Raw genomic sequence first — 16,467 nt, 5'->3', positions numbered from 1 at the left:
TCGCAGGCGTCATCCCTGACTGAGGATGACACCATTTCTACACATTGCACAAGCTCCTTGACTTTGACTTTTTCCTGCTGTTCAAGGTTTGGAACTGGTGGAGCAGACACTGCTTCAGACTCATTATCTGCTTTTAACACTGTATCTATAGTTGTCAGAGCTCCAGCTATAGGTTTTCTTTCCTCCGCTAATGTATTTAGCAGTAGTCTTTCCTCAAAACATGACTGCTCATTTGTTCTTATCTCTTTCTGTATCTGTGTTTCTTCTTTTGGGGTTTCTTCGGGGAAAGCTTGAGCTGACTCAGATTCTTTTCTGTCTGTTACTAAAACTTTCTCTCCTTCAGTAAATAAGGATCCAGGACTTAATTCAACTTTATTACCTTTCTCCCCTTGAGGGTTCTGATCATTTGCTTTCTCAACTCTTTTCTTTCCTTCAAAAGCATTCCCGTCATCAGCTTTTGCCTCGATCACCTCATCTGCACCTGCACTGTCCTGAACTCCTTCCTCTTCAAAGGCTTCACCATTAGCCGACATTTTCTCAGCTCCTGTCTTCTCCTCAAAGGTCTCATTTTCAACAACTATCCCGTTGTTTTTCTCCTCTTTGGTGTCTCCTATTGTTTCAACAGCCTTCTCTGGTGTATTCGGATCTGTTGTCTTCCCTTTAAAAGGGGCTTTCTCCAAAACTTTACTCTCCACGGCGTTCTCCTTGTCTACCACGTCATGATCTTCATGTTTTACTTCAACTGGAACAACAGGATGTGACACGTCAAGTGAAGAATACTCTGTGTGCACAGGGGCCACAGGAGACACATCCTCTACTATTGCATCTTTACCATGAGGAGCATCCTCTGTCATTGCTACGTCTGCTTTGCTCATCTCACTAACAACGTTTGCACCAGCAGGTGTTTGACTGTCATCGTTTGGCTTTTCAACCGTGTCTGTTTGCACCGCATTAGAAACGGCGTCTACGTTTTCTAACAGGATTTGATCTGCGGCTTCTGCTTCCTGCCCTGCCCGGGTTTTCTCAGTTTGCTTATCAGGTTCTACGGCTTTTGTGTCTGCAGATGTGGGAGCTGGCATTGGGTGGGATTGATCAGTAATTCCCTGATCCGAAGTGAGCTCCACTTTCTCAATATCTGCCAAGAGAGCTGCAGTCTCGCTCTGAGTAATCCTGGGATTTGGCTCCATCTTCGCCTCAGCAGGGACTGTTGTCTTGTCTAAACCTGTGGTCGATTGATTTTGCATTTGACTTTCGACAGGGGGAGGACGTTCTGCTGTTGTTTTCTCAGAGCTACTCTGAACTGATCTGACAGATACACTGTGTGTGTGTGGATCAGCATCAGGCCGAGGAGGCTCCTCTGCGTGTTTTTCTGAGTCGCCCTGCTGCGGCTCAGCTGCTGGGATCGCGCACACACTTCCAGGTACCTGTTGATGCATTACTGGCTCAGATGCTGCTTCACCTGCTAGCGGCTGCCTGTTTTCTGACTGCCGTGTTTCCTGGGTGCCGCTATCAGAGTGAGATGCGTCACGGTTAGATGAAGTTACCACACTATCAGGTGTAGGAGCGGCTGCAGACACTACCTTGGTTTCGGGAGGTGCGGGGGTCGGGTCTGCTGCTTCTACTACAGGTTTGCTATCTACAGCAGCATAGGCAGGGGTGGAGGAGGGAGCAGGAGGAGGAGCAGGTTGCTTCTTTGGAGAAGCCGTAGCAGGAGGCGGCACGTCTCCCAGCTGCCCAGATTTTGCCCTCTGAGTCTGGCAGTTGAGGCAAAGCCATTCTTTCTGCAAAACAAAGACATGAAGAAAATGTTCACACAAACTCACAAATATTTCTGCATAAAAGCTTTCTCTATGGATAATCATTAATCATAATCTTCAAGTGTCCCTGGGTAAGAAATTGACCTCCGGGTTTGTCACTGTATGAAGCCAGAGCCCTGTGCTGCAGCGCTGCCTGCACCCGTCTGTGTGATTAGAGGCAAACAATAGGAAGCGAATGAAACACAGCAGAGAAGTGATGAAGAAATGCATGGAACAGCTGCTGCTACTGTACGTAGGATACGCGCCACCGTGCAACTTCTCCTCCCTCAAGAGAAGCTTTTAAATTCAGAGGACTTAGGAAATCGATCCATGCATAATGCATTTTAATGGAGGTTTACCAAAGCATGTCACAAAGGCTTTGGTGGCGCATGTGGAGATTTAAGAGAGAGACCGCACTGAAGTGTTTTTATGTTTTACAATGTGCACCTTTGACCAATGCTGCTGATTGGAACAGAACAACGCACGCTGTCTCATCTATCATCTCAGCTATGCTATATTTGTCCTGGCAAATGTTTTATTGTTCCTGTACAGCACTTACTGAAACACAACTACATGCACAACCAACACAAACACAGTGACCCTCAGAGGAGTTAACAGTCAGCAAGTCCTGCACTGTGACGTAAACACCTCATTCCACATTTTCCAACACTCCCGTGTGACTCGCTTCCTCTGAAAGCCTTCGCCTGGTTTAACAGCGGGGTTTATGCTAAATTTGGCCGTGAGAGGAGACGGCAGGCTGCATGCTAAGCCCTGCACCGTACAAGCCAACTCTCTCTAAGAAAGAAGGAACCAAACAGGGAGACAGGAGGAGGATGGAAGCAGCACAGGCAGGTAAATAATGCATGAGTCACTGTGTTTTGGTCCCTGCTAAAGAGTGGACGTGCTTTGACAAGACAAATACTGTATTTTAGAGTATTATGACTCTCGAAATGGATGAAATATAAATAGAGGGAAACATTACGATGTCTATGAGGAGAGAATTTAACAGAAGATGACAAGAGGCTAAAAAAACCCACGTGGAGACTCTGCTGACAATACTGAACGTCCACTCCAGTTAATCCCCAGAGCTGACGGTGGACGCAGCACAGATGCGAGGGACCCCCACCCCCACCCGTCCCTCCTGGCAGGACTCGAGACAGAACTCTATCAGTGGGACCAGAGAGAGCGGGCGCTAAGATGGCCACGGATAGGAAATGCTGAAAAGCCACTTCACGGCCAGTCATCGCAGATGTTATCAACGCATCAGAACGAGGAGGCTTCAAGCTGGCGCTGCCCTCTCAGGCAGCCTGCTGAATGTGTTCGAATACAGTAGCTGCTGTGAATAGCCCATATTCACCTTACAGCCGTAAATGCATATGGCCATCACCTTAAAATCCCATTAAGCCGTTATTTATGATCCTGAGTTCATTTAATGCAACGCAGACCACTTTCTGAACCCGAGTTGTTTGGTAGCTCCAACCTTAAGCATAGATATAAAATATTATAGTGTAATAGTTTCTGCAGGTATCCACTAGATAAACACATTTACAGCATGAGCTTGTGACACAGCAGCATGGATTATTCATAAAAAGCAGCCCCGTCACGTGCACATCATTAAGAGGGTTCTAGCATCGCTTGTGCTCAGACACCAAAAGAGCCGCTACCCACAGAGATGATTCTGTAACAGTGCTGAAGACAAACACGTTTTTTTCTAGGGCACGAGGAGCTCGGAAGGAGATGCCAGCTTGCTCTAGATGCCAGCTCAAGCCAATCCATGCAGGAATGAGGACGGATCCGGTGTCGCTGCTAAAAACTTTCCATCTTCCTCAAACTTCCCCGCAAGGACAAAAGCGCCCATGAAGCGAAAACCACAGACGGTAACGAGACACTGATGGGTTTTAACCATGCTTGGTTATATTTGCCAGATGGGAGTCGGACCGTTCTGAAGGTCAGCGCAGCGCTTCGATTAAGACGAGGCACCCTTGCAGGGTTTTAGCCGCCTAAATTTAGATGGATAACGACCGATAAAAGGATGGAGAGATGCGAGTGAGAAAAGAAGTGCAATAATAGTCTGTAATAGGCCGGTGGTGAGTCCAGGAAGAGGTGGATGTGGCCATCAGAGGTGTCCCACCACCAGCTGCTGCCGCCAAGCTGAACACTGACGCCTGGGAACTGAACACTGGCTCGACTCATTTTGTTTGACTCACAATGGTCCAGTTAGCCATGACTCGAATGAGAGCAACGGCGCCACTGTTATGTGAGTTTAACCAACGAGCTACTTCGGCATCAAATGGGAACAAGGAGAAACCTGGCACCGACTGTTAAAATACCCATCTATGAGCACCTGGCGGCTCCTGGCAGGGTTAGTGAACCCCTTGTTCCTAGTATAACCAGCAGTGGGCGCTAGTGGTACAGTTAATGATACAGTAACTAACCTGGACTTAACACCATGACACAATTAAGCCAAACTAAATACAACAGGATCCTCTTTGCAGTCATAAGAGGACGGCTGGAAGGCTCCTGCCCTTTCTGCAGCTCCTCTCAACTCTTTGCTCAGGCTCTCGTTGGGATGAAAGTCTGGAAGCCGCTGCCCTTTTCTCATTGATGAGCGATGCCGAGCGGCCAACTTCATTATAATGCACCAGACGTCACGGCATCGGCTCCCCTGCAAGCCAAAAAGGATCTCTGTCCTAATAAATGCCCCGCGGCGATGAGACGCTCCCGCGGTGGAGGTCGGAGCAACGCGTCTGATCCAGGGCTTCGTTTGCTCACAACCCACTTCGTGGATGTGGAACCCGTGTACTTGTAGTAATGAGCCACGCAGAAGCCCGGCTCCTCCGCGTGACAGCGCGTCCTGCCCACAGGTGATGTTAACGTGACTCACGCCTGTGATTCACGAGAGCCGGGACAAACCGCAGAAGCCAGGTTGTCATGGTCTGGTTGCCCGGGGCGCCACGGGAGCGCAGTCACATCCGCTGTGACACCGCGCGCTTGGACTCTCGCTCTTATTTTCTTATTTGTATTTTCTGTGCGTCGTTATGCACCGCGGGGAGGATGCCGGCTGTTGTTCTGCCCGGATCACGTGTGCGTGTGGGTCCGTGTGCTCATTTTACAGCTTCTTATTTCACTGCCATGAATATAAAGTGGCAGTTTATGACTGGGCTTGTCTGTCAACCCGAGCAGTGGCCTCCGGCTGCATTCCTGCCACCGTTTTTCTATATTCTCCAATAAAGATGAGAGGCTCTCCTCTCAATGCGAGGGGAAAAAAACTAATCCACTCGCCTCTCAGGTTCTTTAAAGCTCAGGAATGATTTTTGGAGGTGAAACCCTGTCCTAATCCAGAAATTGCCGCCGGCCTCGCCCACCGAATATAAATTTCCCAACGCTCCGCCTGCACAAAGCCAACTCTCTTTTTTATTTTTCAGTCAGATCGACTAATCTCCTGTAGCGACAGTGGAGTGTGTGCTGCACGGATGAGCGAGCAGCAGTCAAGATGTAAACACAACAATCTGTGCTAACTAGACGGGAGCCGTGTGTGTGTGTGTGTGTGTGTGTGTGTGTGTGTGTGTGTGTGTGTGTGTGTGTGTGTGTGTGTGTGTGTGTGTGTGTGTGTGTGTGCGCGCGTGTGTGTGAGCGTGTGTGTGAGCGTGTGTGTGAGCGTGTGTGTGAGGTCCAGCCTGCTCCTCGCTGCCCCTTTGTCTCACCAGGCTCCACGCTGCCACACAAGATGTCTTGGCTGGTTTCCCCCTCCTCTTTCCTGGCACTAAGGGCTCCGCGGCTGAAACGCAGCCCCTCGCTGAGGGCTGCTTTAAGCAGGGGTGTCGAAAGGAAAACAAACGGCAGCTCCTTAGGATCATAATTTCTTAAAAGGATATTAAACCCATTGTCCGTGCTCTGCACCTGGTGAACACAGGCAAGGCAATAAAGACTCAATGCACTAGTGTGACGCTGCCAAATTGGCTTCGCTGTGAATATATCTGCTCAACACACAGCAGATATATTCACAGCGTCTAAAAATACAGCGTGTTGCGGGCCGCCCAACGCGGCCTCGTGGGGGACTGTGGGCCGCCTGGTGCCGCAGAAAGACCCTTTGAAAGCAGGAAACAGTAAACAGCAAGAAAAAGAGAGAGCGTGCGCTTGTGTCGTCCCCTTTGTCGCCCTCTTTTGTGGCCGGGACTATTTTTATACACGTCAGCCTCGTGGGGCAGTGATGTGAGAGCGGTGAGGTAACCGCGCTACATGGAGCAGAGTTAAATGTAAACAGCAACCGGCCTTTACCGTCCTCTGCGTGGATGCATTTGTCTCCCAGCGCAGGCTCGCGAGGACTCGGGCGCTGGGAGGCGGCGTGGGCACGAGCGGAATAACAATGAGGAGGGCAGACGCAGAAAACACCACCACGCACAGATGAGGCCGGGCCTCAGAAGAGTCAGCGCCGCGGAGGATTACGGAGGCAGCGTCTCATGAAGCCCCTCATCATCGGCACAGCTGAGACGCTGCTTCTGACCCGAACGTCGGTCCGGATGAGAATGACCTACTTTCCTACAACTTGAAGCATGTGTCAGCTTTGATACGCTGTGCTTCAGTTTCTACTGAAGAGATGGACTGTTTGCTGTTTACGTTATAAATGCTCTAATGTAGGAAATACTTCAAGCTCTGTAGCTCACAGATCCTGTCTTACAGCAGCTTAGGGTCTTGCTTGTTAGCAAAGTGGTGTCTCCCATTTTACGTAACTCTTCCAGCCTCTTTCCAGATGAGGGCAACACGACATGGAGCCTCAGACACACAATTACAGCCTCTTCCCTACATCAAACGGCAGAGACAGCGAGAAGGGCCTAAAGTAGAGCAAGAGCAGCTCCAGCCAGAAAAACAGTGGTTGAAAAACAACAGAGGAGGAAACAGGTGTGAAGGGAGCTACTGGTGATATGGATGGGGATTACGAGCAGACACCTGAGTCTGGGATCAGGGCTTGATTGAAATCGCCGGCTTCCTTTTGCCTTTTCAATCCTTTTAGGAAGCAGAGATTAGAGCTGCACATGCGCACGTGTCGGAGCGGATTCTCCTGATGCTTCGACGTCGTTGCCGCCGAAGCAGCGGCGCTCCCCACACGCGCGCTCAGGTGCGCGCCGTGACCAACTACCACGCGTCAGCAAATGATCGCTCCACATTATGACGGCGAGCGGCACCGACGCAGGCGCCGCACGCGAGGGAGTGATGACTCGGCCGGCGTGCCGTGTGCGTGAGCCCTCAGGCCTCGCTGCTTTAACCTCTCTATGGTCCCAACAAACCCGTCTCTCTCTCACATAATTACACTGTCCCCAGATTTAGCCTTAATTAGCTGATTGTGTACAGCAGTTCAGCTCCTCATTATCCCAGCATGCATCTGCAATTAGCTTATTAACAATAACTTCAGCCAACGTTTGGTTCTGCATGACAACGTACGATTTCCTACAGAAAGGCTGATCTGTAGCTTGCTGCTACAAAGGACTCTTCGAGGATCCAGATTAGCGATCCCTTAAATAGCCAGGTAACCAGTGAACACGTGAGCACGGGACCGAGCCGCTGCTCGGCCAACGGACTCCGGTCACATGACAGAATCAGCCGCCGACCGTCTGAATCGGCTCTTTGATGATGACACACGCGTTTAAACCAGCTCATTTGTCTCCATGCTTCTCTAGAGAAAGCCCCGCAGCCACGAGGCTGGCTTTTCAAAGGCAGGATAATTGACCACATCCATTCATTCAGTGGTCAAGCGCGTGCAGATGTCATTACAGTGGCAGTCTGGGCTAAACTAACGCACTTAGTGCCCCTAATAACATGCCGTGCTCCTCGCGCAGTCGTTTCCTAGACGCTTGTGGCTAAAGGACAAGAAAACTCCTCAGCTGCTTCTGATTGTATCCTGACAGTGACCCACTTCAACACAACACCTAGAGGATGTTTACTATCTATTTATAAACCACAGAATGCATAAATTACGGCTGGGGGCACAAGAAGCGGAGGAGCTTAAGAACACTGCAGCAGTAATCCGGTTTCTTACCTCTCCTAAGTGGGGAGTGGGGTTGAACCCACACAGGTTGCACACTGTCTTCTTGCACTCAGTGCAGAGGCTGTAGTTGGGCGCGTCCGCCGATCCAACGTTCAGCTCCGTGTTGCAAAGAGGGCAGCTTCCCCCGGCGGTCGCGGCAGGCGCCGGTTCCCCCGCTGGGACCTTGTCATCCCCAAAAACGCCCCCGGTGGGTTTCTCGGACTTGGCGGGCGGACTGTCAGGAGCCGAGTCTGAATCGGGAGGAGAGCCGGGGGCGGAGAACGGGGAGTCGGGGGGTGAGCCGGGGCCCGAGTCGGCGGGGGAGTCCGGCGGCGACGCCGGCGGAGAGCTCGCTTGCTTGGCGTCCTCCCCGGTGACGATGTTGGTGGCCGAGCTCAGGAGCGACGAGCCGAAGCTGAACATCTGGGAGGTAGAAGCGGGAGGTTTCGCCGATTCCGTCAAACCCCCGAAGCCTCCAAACAACTTTCCCGCCACCGACTCCTCCTGCTTCGGCGCCGCTTGAGCTGGAGGTTTTGATGATTCCATCAAGCTGCCGAACCCCCCGAACAGCTTCCCCGTAACAGACTCAGCCTGTGAAGCAGCTGCAGGAGGCTTGGCTGCATCTGTCAAACCTCCCAGACTGATACCTCCTAACCCTCCGAAGAAGCTGGATTCCTGCTTGGCCTTAGCTGGAGACGGCTGGGGGCTGGACTTCTGCTGCATGGGGCGGCCCGTCTTAGGGTCGATTTTGGGCGATCCGCCCACAGAGGAGCCCGGAGACAGTGGCCCTGGAGACGTGGGACCGGGGGATTTCTGCCTAGGTGTGGTCGGCGGGGTCAAGCCTTGGTCGGTGGTGCTCTGCTGCTTGATCAGCAGCTTGCCAGGCTTGCCAGATGCCTGCCTCTGAGGTGAGGGCGGGGCCGAGCCTTGTTTGGGCTTCCCCATGCCAGGGGGGTCCATGCCTCCCATCGCTCGCTGCATCTGGCAGTTGAGACACAGCCACTCTTTACCCTGGGCATCAAACAGATGTGGGTTAGCTCTGTCTGCAGAACACTGGTGTAAACACAAGCATCACTTCCACATGCAATTCCAGAATAAACAGCAATAATTAATTAGTGTTACCAATGATGCTTGAGGCACAAGGCACAAATTTAAGATCTTGTAATATTAAGCAACTGTTAAATGTGTCATTTTCATCTTTAATCACAGGGACAGTACATGTTGAATTTACATTCCACTGTCTAATCCTCAGCCAGAATGAACCATTGTCACTGTGCTGCATTCAGGGCCCACGACTGTTTACCGTCCGTGAGAGTGTCCCCGCTGCCTGGCACAGCATCTTCCCGTGGCCGTGACATGAGTCACCTTGAGCAACACTCTCTGGGCCCATATGGTCCCTCTGTCCCCCGCTTCGTGTGCCACCCTCATCAGCAGCCCCATCTCTGCCAGGCTCTGAGGCTAACGGGCTACAGCTACATTTGCACTGTTAAAACAGGTCTAGTGGACAAAGGTTCAGATTATTTGGTCTAGCTTCACGTGTGTTATTTAACAATTGGACTCAATATTCAATGAGGTTCATCCAGTTAATGAGGCAGATAATTGGAAACTAAGATCATTCCTTCAGTGTTGCTGATTGAGCAAACCGACACTTCAGAACTGGACGTTTTACACACATCTACAGTAATGATCTGTGACCTTTCCCACCCGCAGCCATCAGTAACACGGGCCGTGTTGTGCATGATTACAGTAGAAAAATGCCAGTGGACAGGAAGAGTCCGAACAACATATTAATCATGTGCAAAACTGGCAGCATACAAACCAGTTGAAGGACCTTCTGTGAAGTGAACATAGAAGAATGAGGACGTCTTACCGCTGAGTCAGGAGGGCTGAACCCACAGAGGCTGCACACCTGGTTCTTACACTCAGTGCAGTTGTTGTAATTGGGCGGTTCCTTCGAGCTGGTGTTCAGCTGGGTGGTCTTACACAGCGGACAAAGTCCAGGCTTCCCAGCTCCACTCTTAGCTGGCTCCCCTAGCTGAGCTGCAGGGCCCAGTGGCCCTTGCTGTTGGGGTCCAGGCTTCCCAGGTCCTTGTTGTTGAGGGGCACCCTGTTTGACTCCAGGGCCTGGTGGTCCTTGACCTGGTCTGGGGGCCTGCTGCCCAGGAAGACCCTGGCCTGGTTTAGGCCCCTGGCCCTGTCTGGGTCCCTGTCCAGAGGGTCCTGGTCCTGGCTTTGGGCCCTGCCCTGGTGGTCCCTGACTCTGTTTCTGGGGTCCCTGTTGTGGTCCCCTTGGACCTGGCCCTTGCTGGGGGCCCTTGCCTGGAGGCTTTCCTCCCTGCTTGGGCTCAGGTTTTGCGGATGCATCGCCTTCCTCCTCATCCCCAAAAATTCCAAACTTGGGTATGTTGACATCGCCCATAGAGGAGATGGACGAGGAGACAGAGGAAGTCATGGATGACATGGCACTGAGGGGGTTGGCCCCGCTGAGGAAGCTGGAGCCAAACATGCCGGATGATTTGGTCTCTGGGTCTTTTGGCTCCTGCCGGAATCGTGATTCAAAGAGACTGAGGGATGAAGGGCTGCGTCCAGGTGAGGGCTTGCTGGGGGGACCCTGGTTAAAGGCGTCTACAGTTCGACTCTTACTGAGACCTGGCGGGCCCCTGGAGGCCCCTGCCTGCTGCGATCGCTGCTGAGCATCAGATTCTGAAGGTCTGCAAAAGATAAAAAAGAACAGGCATTCGTATTAAAACCCTGGTTACTGCTTGTTCAGGTGTGTATCTATAACGACTCCACTACCTCCATGGTGCTAATAATGTACACTAGCAGCACATCACTACTCGCTCTCGGGCCCCTTCAACACACCAGTGAACACAGATTGTGGAGCTGGCAGCTCTGGGCTGCAGTGAATGACATAGAGTCGCTGTCACAGCTCAGCTCCATGGAGGCAAGCTGGGACCTCTTTGCTACTCCAGAAGGAGGAGGCAACGTAAACAACCTACACACTGCGAGGCACGGGGCGTGACAGTCGACGAGAAGCGCATCTGCAGACCAGCGGTGCGACTGCACTTCGTATTGTTTACAATGTTGTGCGTACGCAGCATCAGGAAGCACCGGTTTATCGGGCTGCTGTTCGATAATGATGCCTCAGCTATTTACTGTTGTAGTGAACACGACAGCTGATTATTCATAAACAAGCAGTGACAAAACATTAGAGTATCGGAGGCGAGCAATAAGGCAGGAACAGTGGGGCTTAACTCCACTACGCCGCGTTTCAGCACCACGGACAGCGACCGGGCTCTAACGCAGACTGATGCCTCGACACGAGAGCATGAATCAAATTTTACATTAAAAACACAGCAGAACGCAGCAAGACTGACATCACTGAGTGGGGACATTAACGCCGTTGTTCTATTTATAGCTGTATTAATATTGATGCACCCCCTCCCCCCATCTCGGGCTCAGATATAAATAACAATTCACCCCCAGTTGGAGCCAATTAGCACATTATACGACTGTATCTCATAGCACACACACACACACACACACACACACACACACACACACACACACACACACACACACACACACACACACACACACAGCCGATAAAAATGCAATTTATGCATACTCAGAGGCGTAAACAGCCGAGTTGACGGCGTTAGAAAGCGAATACACGGTCGACGAGGCGGCGGGTTTGTTTTTCTAGAGGTTAAGTCGTCGATGAATTAAAAAAATGAAATATAAATGAATGAAAAACACTGGGCACGACAGATTCCTTTACCCAGCAGGCACTTCGAAAATTTCGCACAAATGCCGGAGGCGTGTCTCTTTTACTCTGTGATCTCACGGACACGCAAAACCGCGGACCCCGACACCGAAATGTGCCTAATTAATATCCTTTTTAATTTCTGATGCTTCGGGCCGAGCGGCCGAGTTGAGACCGTATTCGCGGAGGACGCGGACGATAAACAAGCTGCAGAGCGGCAGCGTAACGATGGCCACTACTACAGCCGCTGTGAGGGGGGCTCGGTGACAGAGGCAGGCACCCGCCGCGGTCATCCACGCCATCAGCTGTTGTTAGAGTGAGTCCCGAGAGCAGAACCGTGTCTTGGTGCGGATGGGGGGATTTAAAATGGGCGTGAACGAGCTCTCTGGCTCCTCGCAGCCTCTAAGACGCTCTCCGAGAGATGCTGCACACGAACACACCTCCACTCGCTCCCCTCACGCGCATCAGCCCCCCGGTGAGTGTAGTTCTGTTTAAACGACCGACGGACATGTCGGAGTGAAACATTAAGACAGAAATAAAGAGCTTTGCCTTCGTGCGGGCGCCGCGCCTCCGGGCTGCCTGCCCTGCGCCCTTGACGCCGCCGCGGCGAGCTGCCGCCGCTCCTCCGCGCTGAGCGCGCTCAGGTCGACGGGGGTCCCGTCGGTGACGCGGACGAAGCCGCCCTTGCCGTCCGGTGCCAGCCCCTCCGGTAGCCCGGACGGCGGCCCCTCGCCTCCTTCCAGGCTCGCTTCGTTCCCCATGATGGACCCCTCCCGCTCCCCGTCGTCGGATCAATGCGCGATCCGAGCTCGCTCCGCGTTTTCTCGTCCAAAGTGCGCAGCGAAGGCGGCGTCGCCGTGCGTCTAGGAGCATCCCAGGGGGGGGGGGGGGTTACTGTGCGCGGCGTCTCCCCTCCCAGGCGTCGTCCCTACATTTCCCTCGTTTTTCTGCGCCTCGCATATCTGCAGCTGTCCACCACAGTTACCACAGTTTTCCGTGAGGGGGGTCTCTGTTTTACTACACGTTCACAGCAGTAAAACGTGGCTTCCGGTGGAAGTTCGCAAAATAAAATTTGCAGTCACCGTCACTGCGTATGACTTAACCTTCAAGTTACGGGTGAATAAATATTAATATCATAACTGGTCTTTTCATGTGGATCAGTTCTTAGAGAATAATCCAAACGCCGCGTCATCGCTGTGTTTGCGCACCTGGCTGCATTTGGTGGTTGTGCTTCAACAGCCTTCATCTGAGGCTTTTATACTGAAGTCCAAATCTTATCACTTCCGCTTTTCCCTGCGCAGCCTTGATTATCATAACGCAGGCTCTCGCACAGCCTCTGCGCTCACGCGTCCAACGCGCATGCTCCGCCTCTGACAGGTGATCACAAGACGTCCGTGGAAGAAAATGTGTTTTTAAAGGGGACCGAACCGACGACGTCCATCTGGTCGTTAAACGCGCGGAGGCTGCGCTGAACAAAGAGAACTGATGAGCGTCCGTCACACACATCAGCCGCAACTTGTGTTGTTTGTGGGTGAAATATTAGCGGCTCCGGCTCGTGAAACAGCCCCAGTTTCTAACTCCGACGTGTTAATGTGCAGCTGGAGGCGCAGCATGTGGAGAAACCACTGACTGGAGAATGATAAACCACAGTCTGTTTGCTGTGAGCCTCTGCAGAATGAAGACTGGTGTCATCATGTCTTCAAATTAGTGTAATATGAAGTAATGAAAAGGCCCGAGGCTGTAACAGACACCACCAGGTTCCCACTCACAGGAGCGGTAAATCAAACCACACAACGACGTGACACAGACTGGGAATGAAAACAGAGGCGGTGAGTTAGAACCCGGCTGCTATTAAAACACGCCACCGCTGCCTCACGTCAAGCGGACGTGGTGCTCGTTAGCAGAACCCTCGGAACCTGGGCCGGGGTTGGGGGAGGACGAACCGGGTCACTAGAGAGCAGATGTGGCCAGCTGTGTGTGTGTGTGTGTGTGTGTGTGTGTGTGTGTGCCTGCTAGTGTACAGTACAGGAGGTGGAAGAAGCTACAGCTGTTGCTCCCTGCTTCCTTTCCTGTTTCCTCGCCTCCTCCTTCCCCACGTCCTTCCCGTATGTGGTTTGAGGCAAAGGTAAGTGTTTGCTTTACAGTGCGAGTGTAACGGTGGCTCTGCGCCTCCCTCTCCTCCCACTGATCACTGAGGCATGGCCTGATTGTCTCTATGCTGTGAAGCGGAAGCAGCCCGAGCGTGCTCTCTCTCTCTCTCCCTCTCTGTCTCTCTCGCCCTCATACTCCTATAAACACACTGACTGAAGCATCCAGCAGAGCAAACTGTTCCCTCGGACACACGGCGCCGGTGCACGGCACCGTCCAACGCGGACCCGGAGACGCGCCAACGCAGCACTTTCCACACGCGCTCATGTTCATTGGAAGCGTCTCGCGCCCGCAGCCGTCACGTCACCGTGACGACGCCACCGGACCTAGCCCGCGGCCGCTGGCGGCGTGCGGGAGATATGGATGATGGCTGCGCGGCCTCGCTGGTGTAACATGAGTGCGGTAACCAGATAACGCACACAGCGCTGCGTTCATTAAATTTGAATACTCCGTGGGCAGGAGGCGAAGAGGCCAACAAAGGCTGTACAGAGCAGAGACGCTGTGAACTTCAGGTTTGGGGTTCGAGCTGCGACTTTCACAGAGGTTTTACAGCAGGTTTCATCATGAGGAATCCCCCAACGACGTCACTGCAGGCTTTACACAGGAGCCTGGGAGACGGCCCAGCAGCAGCACGGCTCATCGTCCCATGTGATGCACGGTAGTCGCCTAAACAAACTGTGGCCGCTCCCGGGAGCGCCCGTCTCTACGCAGAAACAGGAAAACAGGGACCTACCTGCGCCGAGCAGCCGGTTCGTCCCCAGAGTGCGTGTGCAGCGGGCTGAGGCAGAGCCGAGTGACACACGAGCGGCGGCGAGCCGGCGAGTGACGTTTAATTTCCCCTAAACTCGGGCTGAGCCGCCCTCATCCTCATTAGCCACCGCTAAATCCACCCTCCACGCCGGCCACGCGCCAGAAATACCTTTAAAGTCACAGACGCTCCCGTCCTCGCTGCTGGGATCCTCACACACCTGCTGCCTGTACACACACACACACACACACACACACACACACACGCTCACACACGCTCACACACGCTCACACACGCTCACACACACGCACACACACACGCTCACACGCACACACACACACACACACACACACACACACACACACACGCTCACACGCACACACACACGCACACACACACGCTCACACGCACACACACACGCACACACACACGCTCACACGCACACACGCACACACACACACACACACACACACGTACTGTAGGACGTCCCTCTAATCCTCTTTCCTCCTGGCAGATAGGCCAATCGCTCTCTCGGCACCGTAAGCCTTTTACTTGTACACACGCGGTGCATATGGTCCTTCCACGGCCTCCACAATCCACAACAACAACACAAACAAGCAGAAAAAGGCCCTCGCATCAATTATTCACCCCTCGCCAAACCACGTTTACTGGAGCTATACTTTATTGATCTCGTCTTTTTGGGGCCATGACACCCATCATGTGTCGACGCCGGTAAAAACAAACTAGAGACGGACGCGAGGGCTTCCAGAGGGCGTCCGCGTCGCCCAGTTCCCTCTGCGCAACGTCTCTCGCTCCCTGAAGATGCACAAAGGGTTTGATTCAGAGACGCAGCGCAGCCCGAGTTATGTAAGCGCCTTTGTTTCACACAGATCCAACGGCGGCGCACTCTCAAAGAGGCAGGAAAGAGTCACTGTGTGCTGCGCTGACGAGGAGCACAGCGTGTTCAGGCTGCGCTGGCGCTGGGAGCGGATCTGACACCGCTCTGAACCAGACCCAGCTGAAGCCACAGTGCTGGGAGGACGGAGGGGGGGGACCTGAGCTGGGACCGGGCCTGGTCATGGGCTTCACAGTGGGAGCGTGGAAGGCGATCAGCAGAGCCGCTCCTCCAGCGGCAGCGCGGCCTCCTCCGCTCTGAAGCCTCAGCCGCTGCTTTAGCAAACGCTTGTGTCCTGGTGCCACAACTCTGTTGAGGAGAATCCCTAAAAAGCAACAAAAGGGACGAGAGGCAGAGTGGAGTGGCGGTAATGTGTGTTTGAAAGCCGGCTCAGTCACACACACACCCACAGGCGATGAATCATTAACCACACACACCTGTTGTCATGGCGCCGCATCACAGCTCGGGACGTGAACCTGCAACACGGGGGTGAGTCTCCGTTTGGCTCCACTCAGCACCGATGAGTCACTCTGAAGCAAAGCAAATGCGCCCGTGAGCCCAAGTCGCCACGTTCGGGAGCGGTCACATCCACGGAGGCGACGCCGAGCCTGAACGCGACGTCTGGCAGTCCTTCATGATTTATCAAGTCCTTGAACATGGACGGTCGCATCAATCCCCGCGGATGTGGATGCAGGGGCTCCAACCGGTGTGTGGGTGGAAGGCGCTTACCTCCAGTCTGACTCTGTGGCGCCGCATTTAAGAGGAAGGAACGCAGTCATAAATCACTGCTTCATAACAACACAGGGAAATGATGCTGCTCTATATAAGCCTGCACGCATCGCGGCCTGTGCTGACTAAACACAATCCTTAATATAACGAGGTGCGTGTGCTGGAGCCTGACTGGAGCGTTTGGAATCTCAATGCCATCAGTGAGAAGACCAAGCTACACCTGCAGAGCTGTGAGCGCGGGCTTGATGGAGAATGTCATCCGTCATCGGGGAGACATGCACGGATCCCTCCACAGTTGCCATGGTTTCTGCCCAGCTGCCACTTACCTGCAGGTTCTTAATTATGGGATCACTTGAGTGTCGG

The 16,467-nt window shown here is 53.0% G+C and overlaps 1 protein-coding gene across 8 annotated transcripts in view; it reads right to left on the bottom strand.

Moving 5' to 3' along the window:
- The window catches only part of pcloa (piccolo presynaptic cytomatrix protein a), a 37,223-nt gene extending 22,610 nt beyond the window's left edge, over positions 1-14,613 (bottom strand). For 4 of the 8 annotated variants that reach the window (XM_055511515.1, XM_055511518.1, XM_055511516.1 and 1 more), the window contains exons 1-5: positions 12,134-12,589; positions 9,689-10,529; positions 9,122-9,301; positions 7,831-8,829; positions 1,581-1,781 (exon numbers count right to left, since the gene is read on the bottom strand). In XM_055511515.1, coding sequence (XP_055367490.1) covers positions 1,581-1,781; positions 7,831-8,829; positions 9,122-9,301; positions 9,689-10,529; positions 12,134-12,345 — 2,433 coding nt within the window. In that variant the 5' untranslated portion in view covers positions 12,346-12,589. Of the gene's footprint in view, positions 1-1,580; positions 1,782-7,830; positions 8,830-9,121; positions 9,302-9,688; positions 10,530-12,133; positions 12,592-14,465 lie in introns of those variants that run through there. The other 4 variants (XM_055511519.1, XM_055511521.1, XM_055511520.1 and 1 more) reach the window with 4 other exon arrangements.
- Between the last annotated feature and the right edge of the window lie 1,854 nt (positions 14,614-16,467).

Source organism: Betta splendens, chromosome 9 (genome assembly GCF_900634795.4).
Source record: "Betta splendens chromosome 9, fBetSpl5.4, whole genome shotgun sequence".
Lineage (NCBI taxonomy): Eukaryota > Metazoa > Chordata > Actinopteri > Anabantiformes > Osphronemidae > Betta > Betta splendens.
This window is presented reverse-complemented; position numbering and strand designations above follow the sequence as displayed.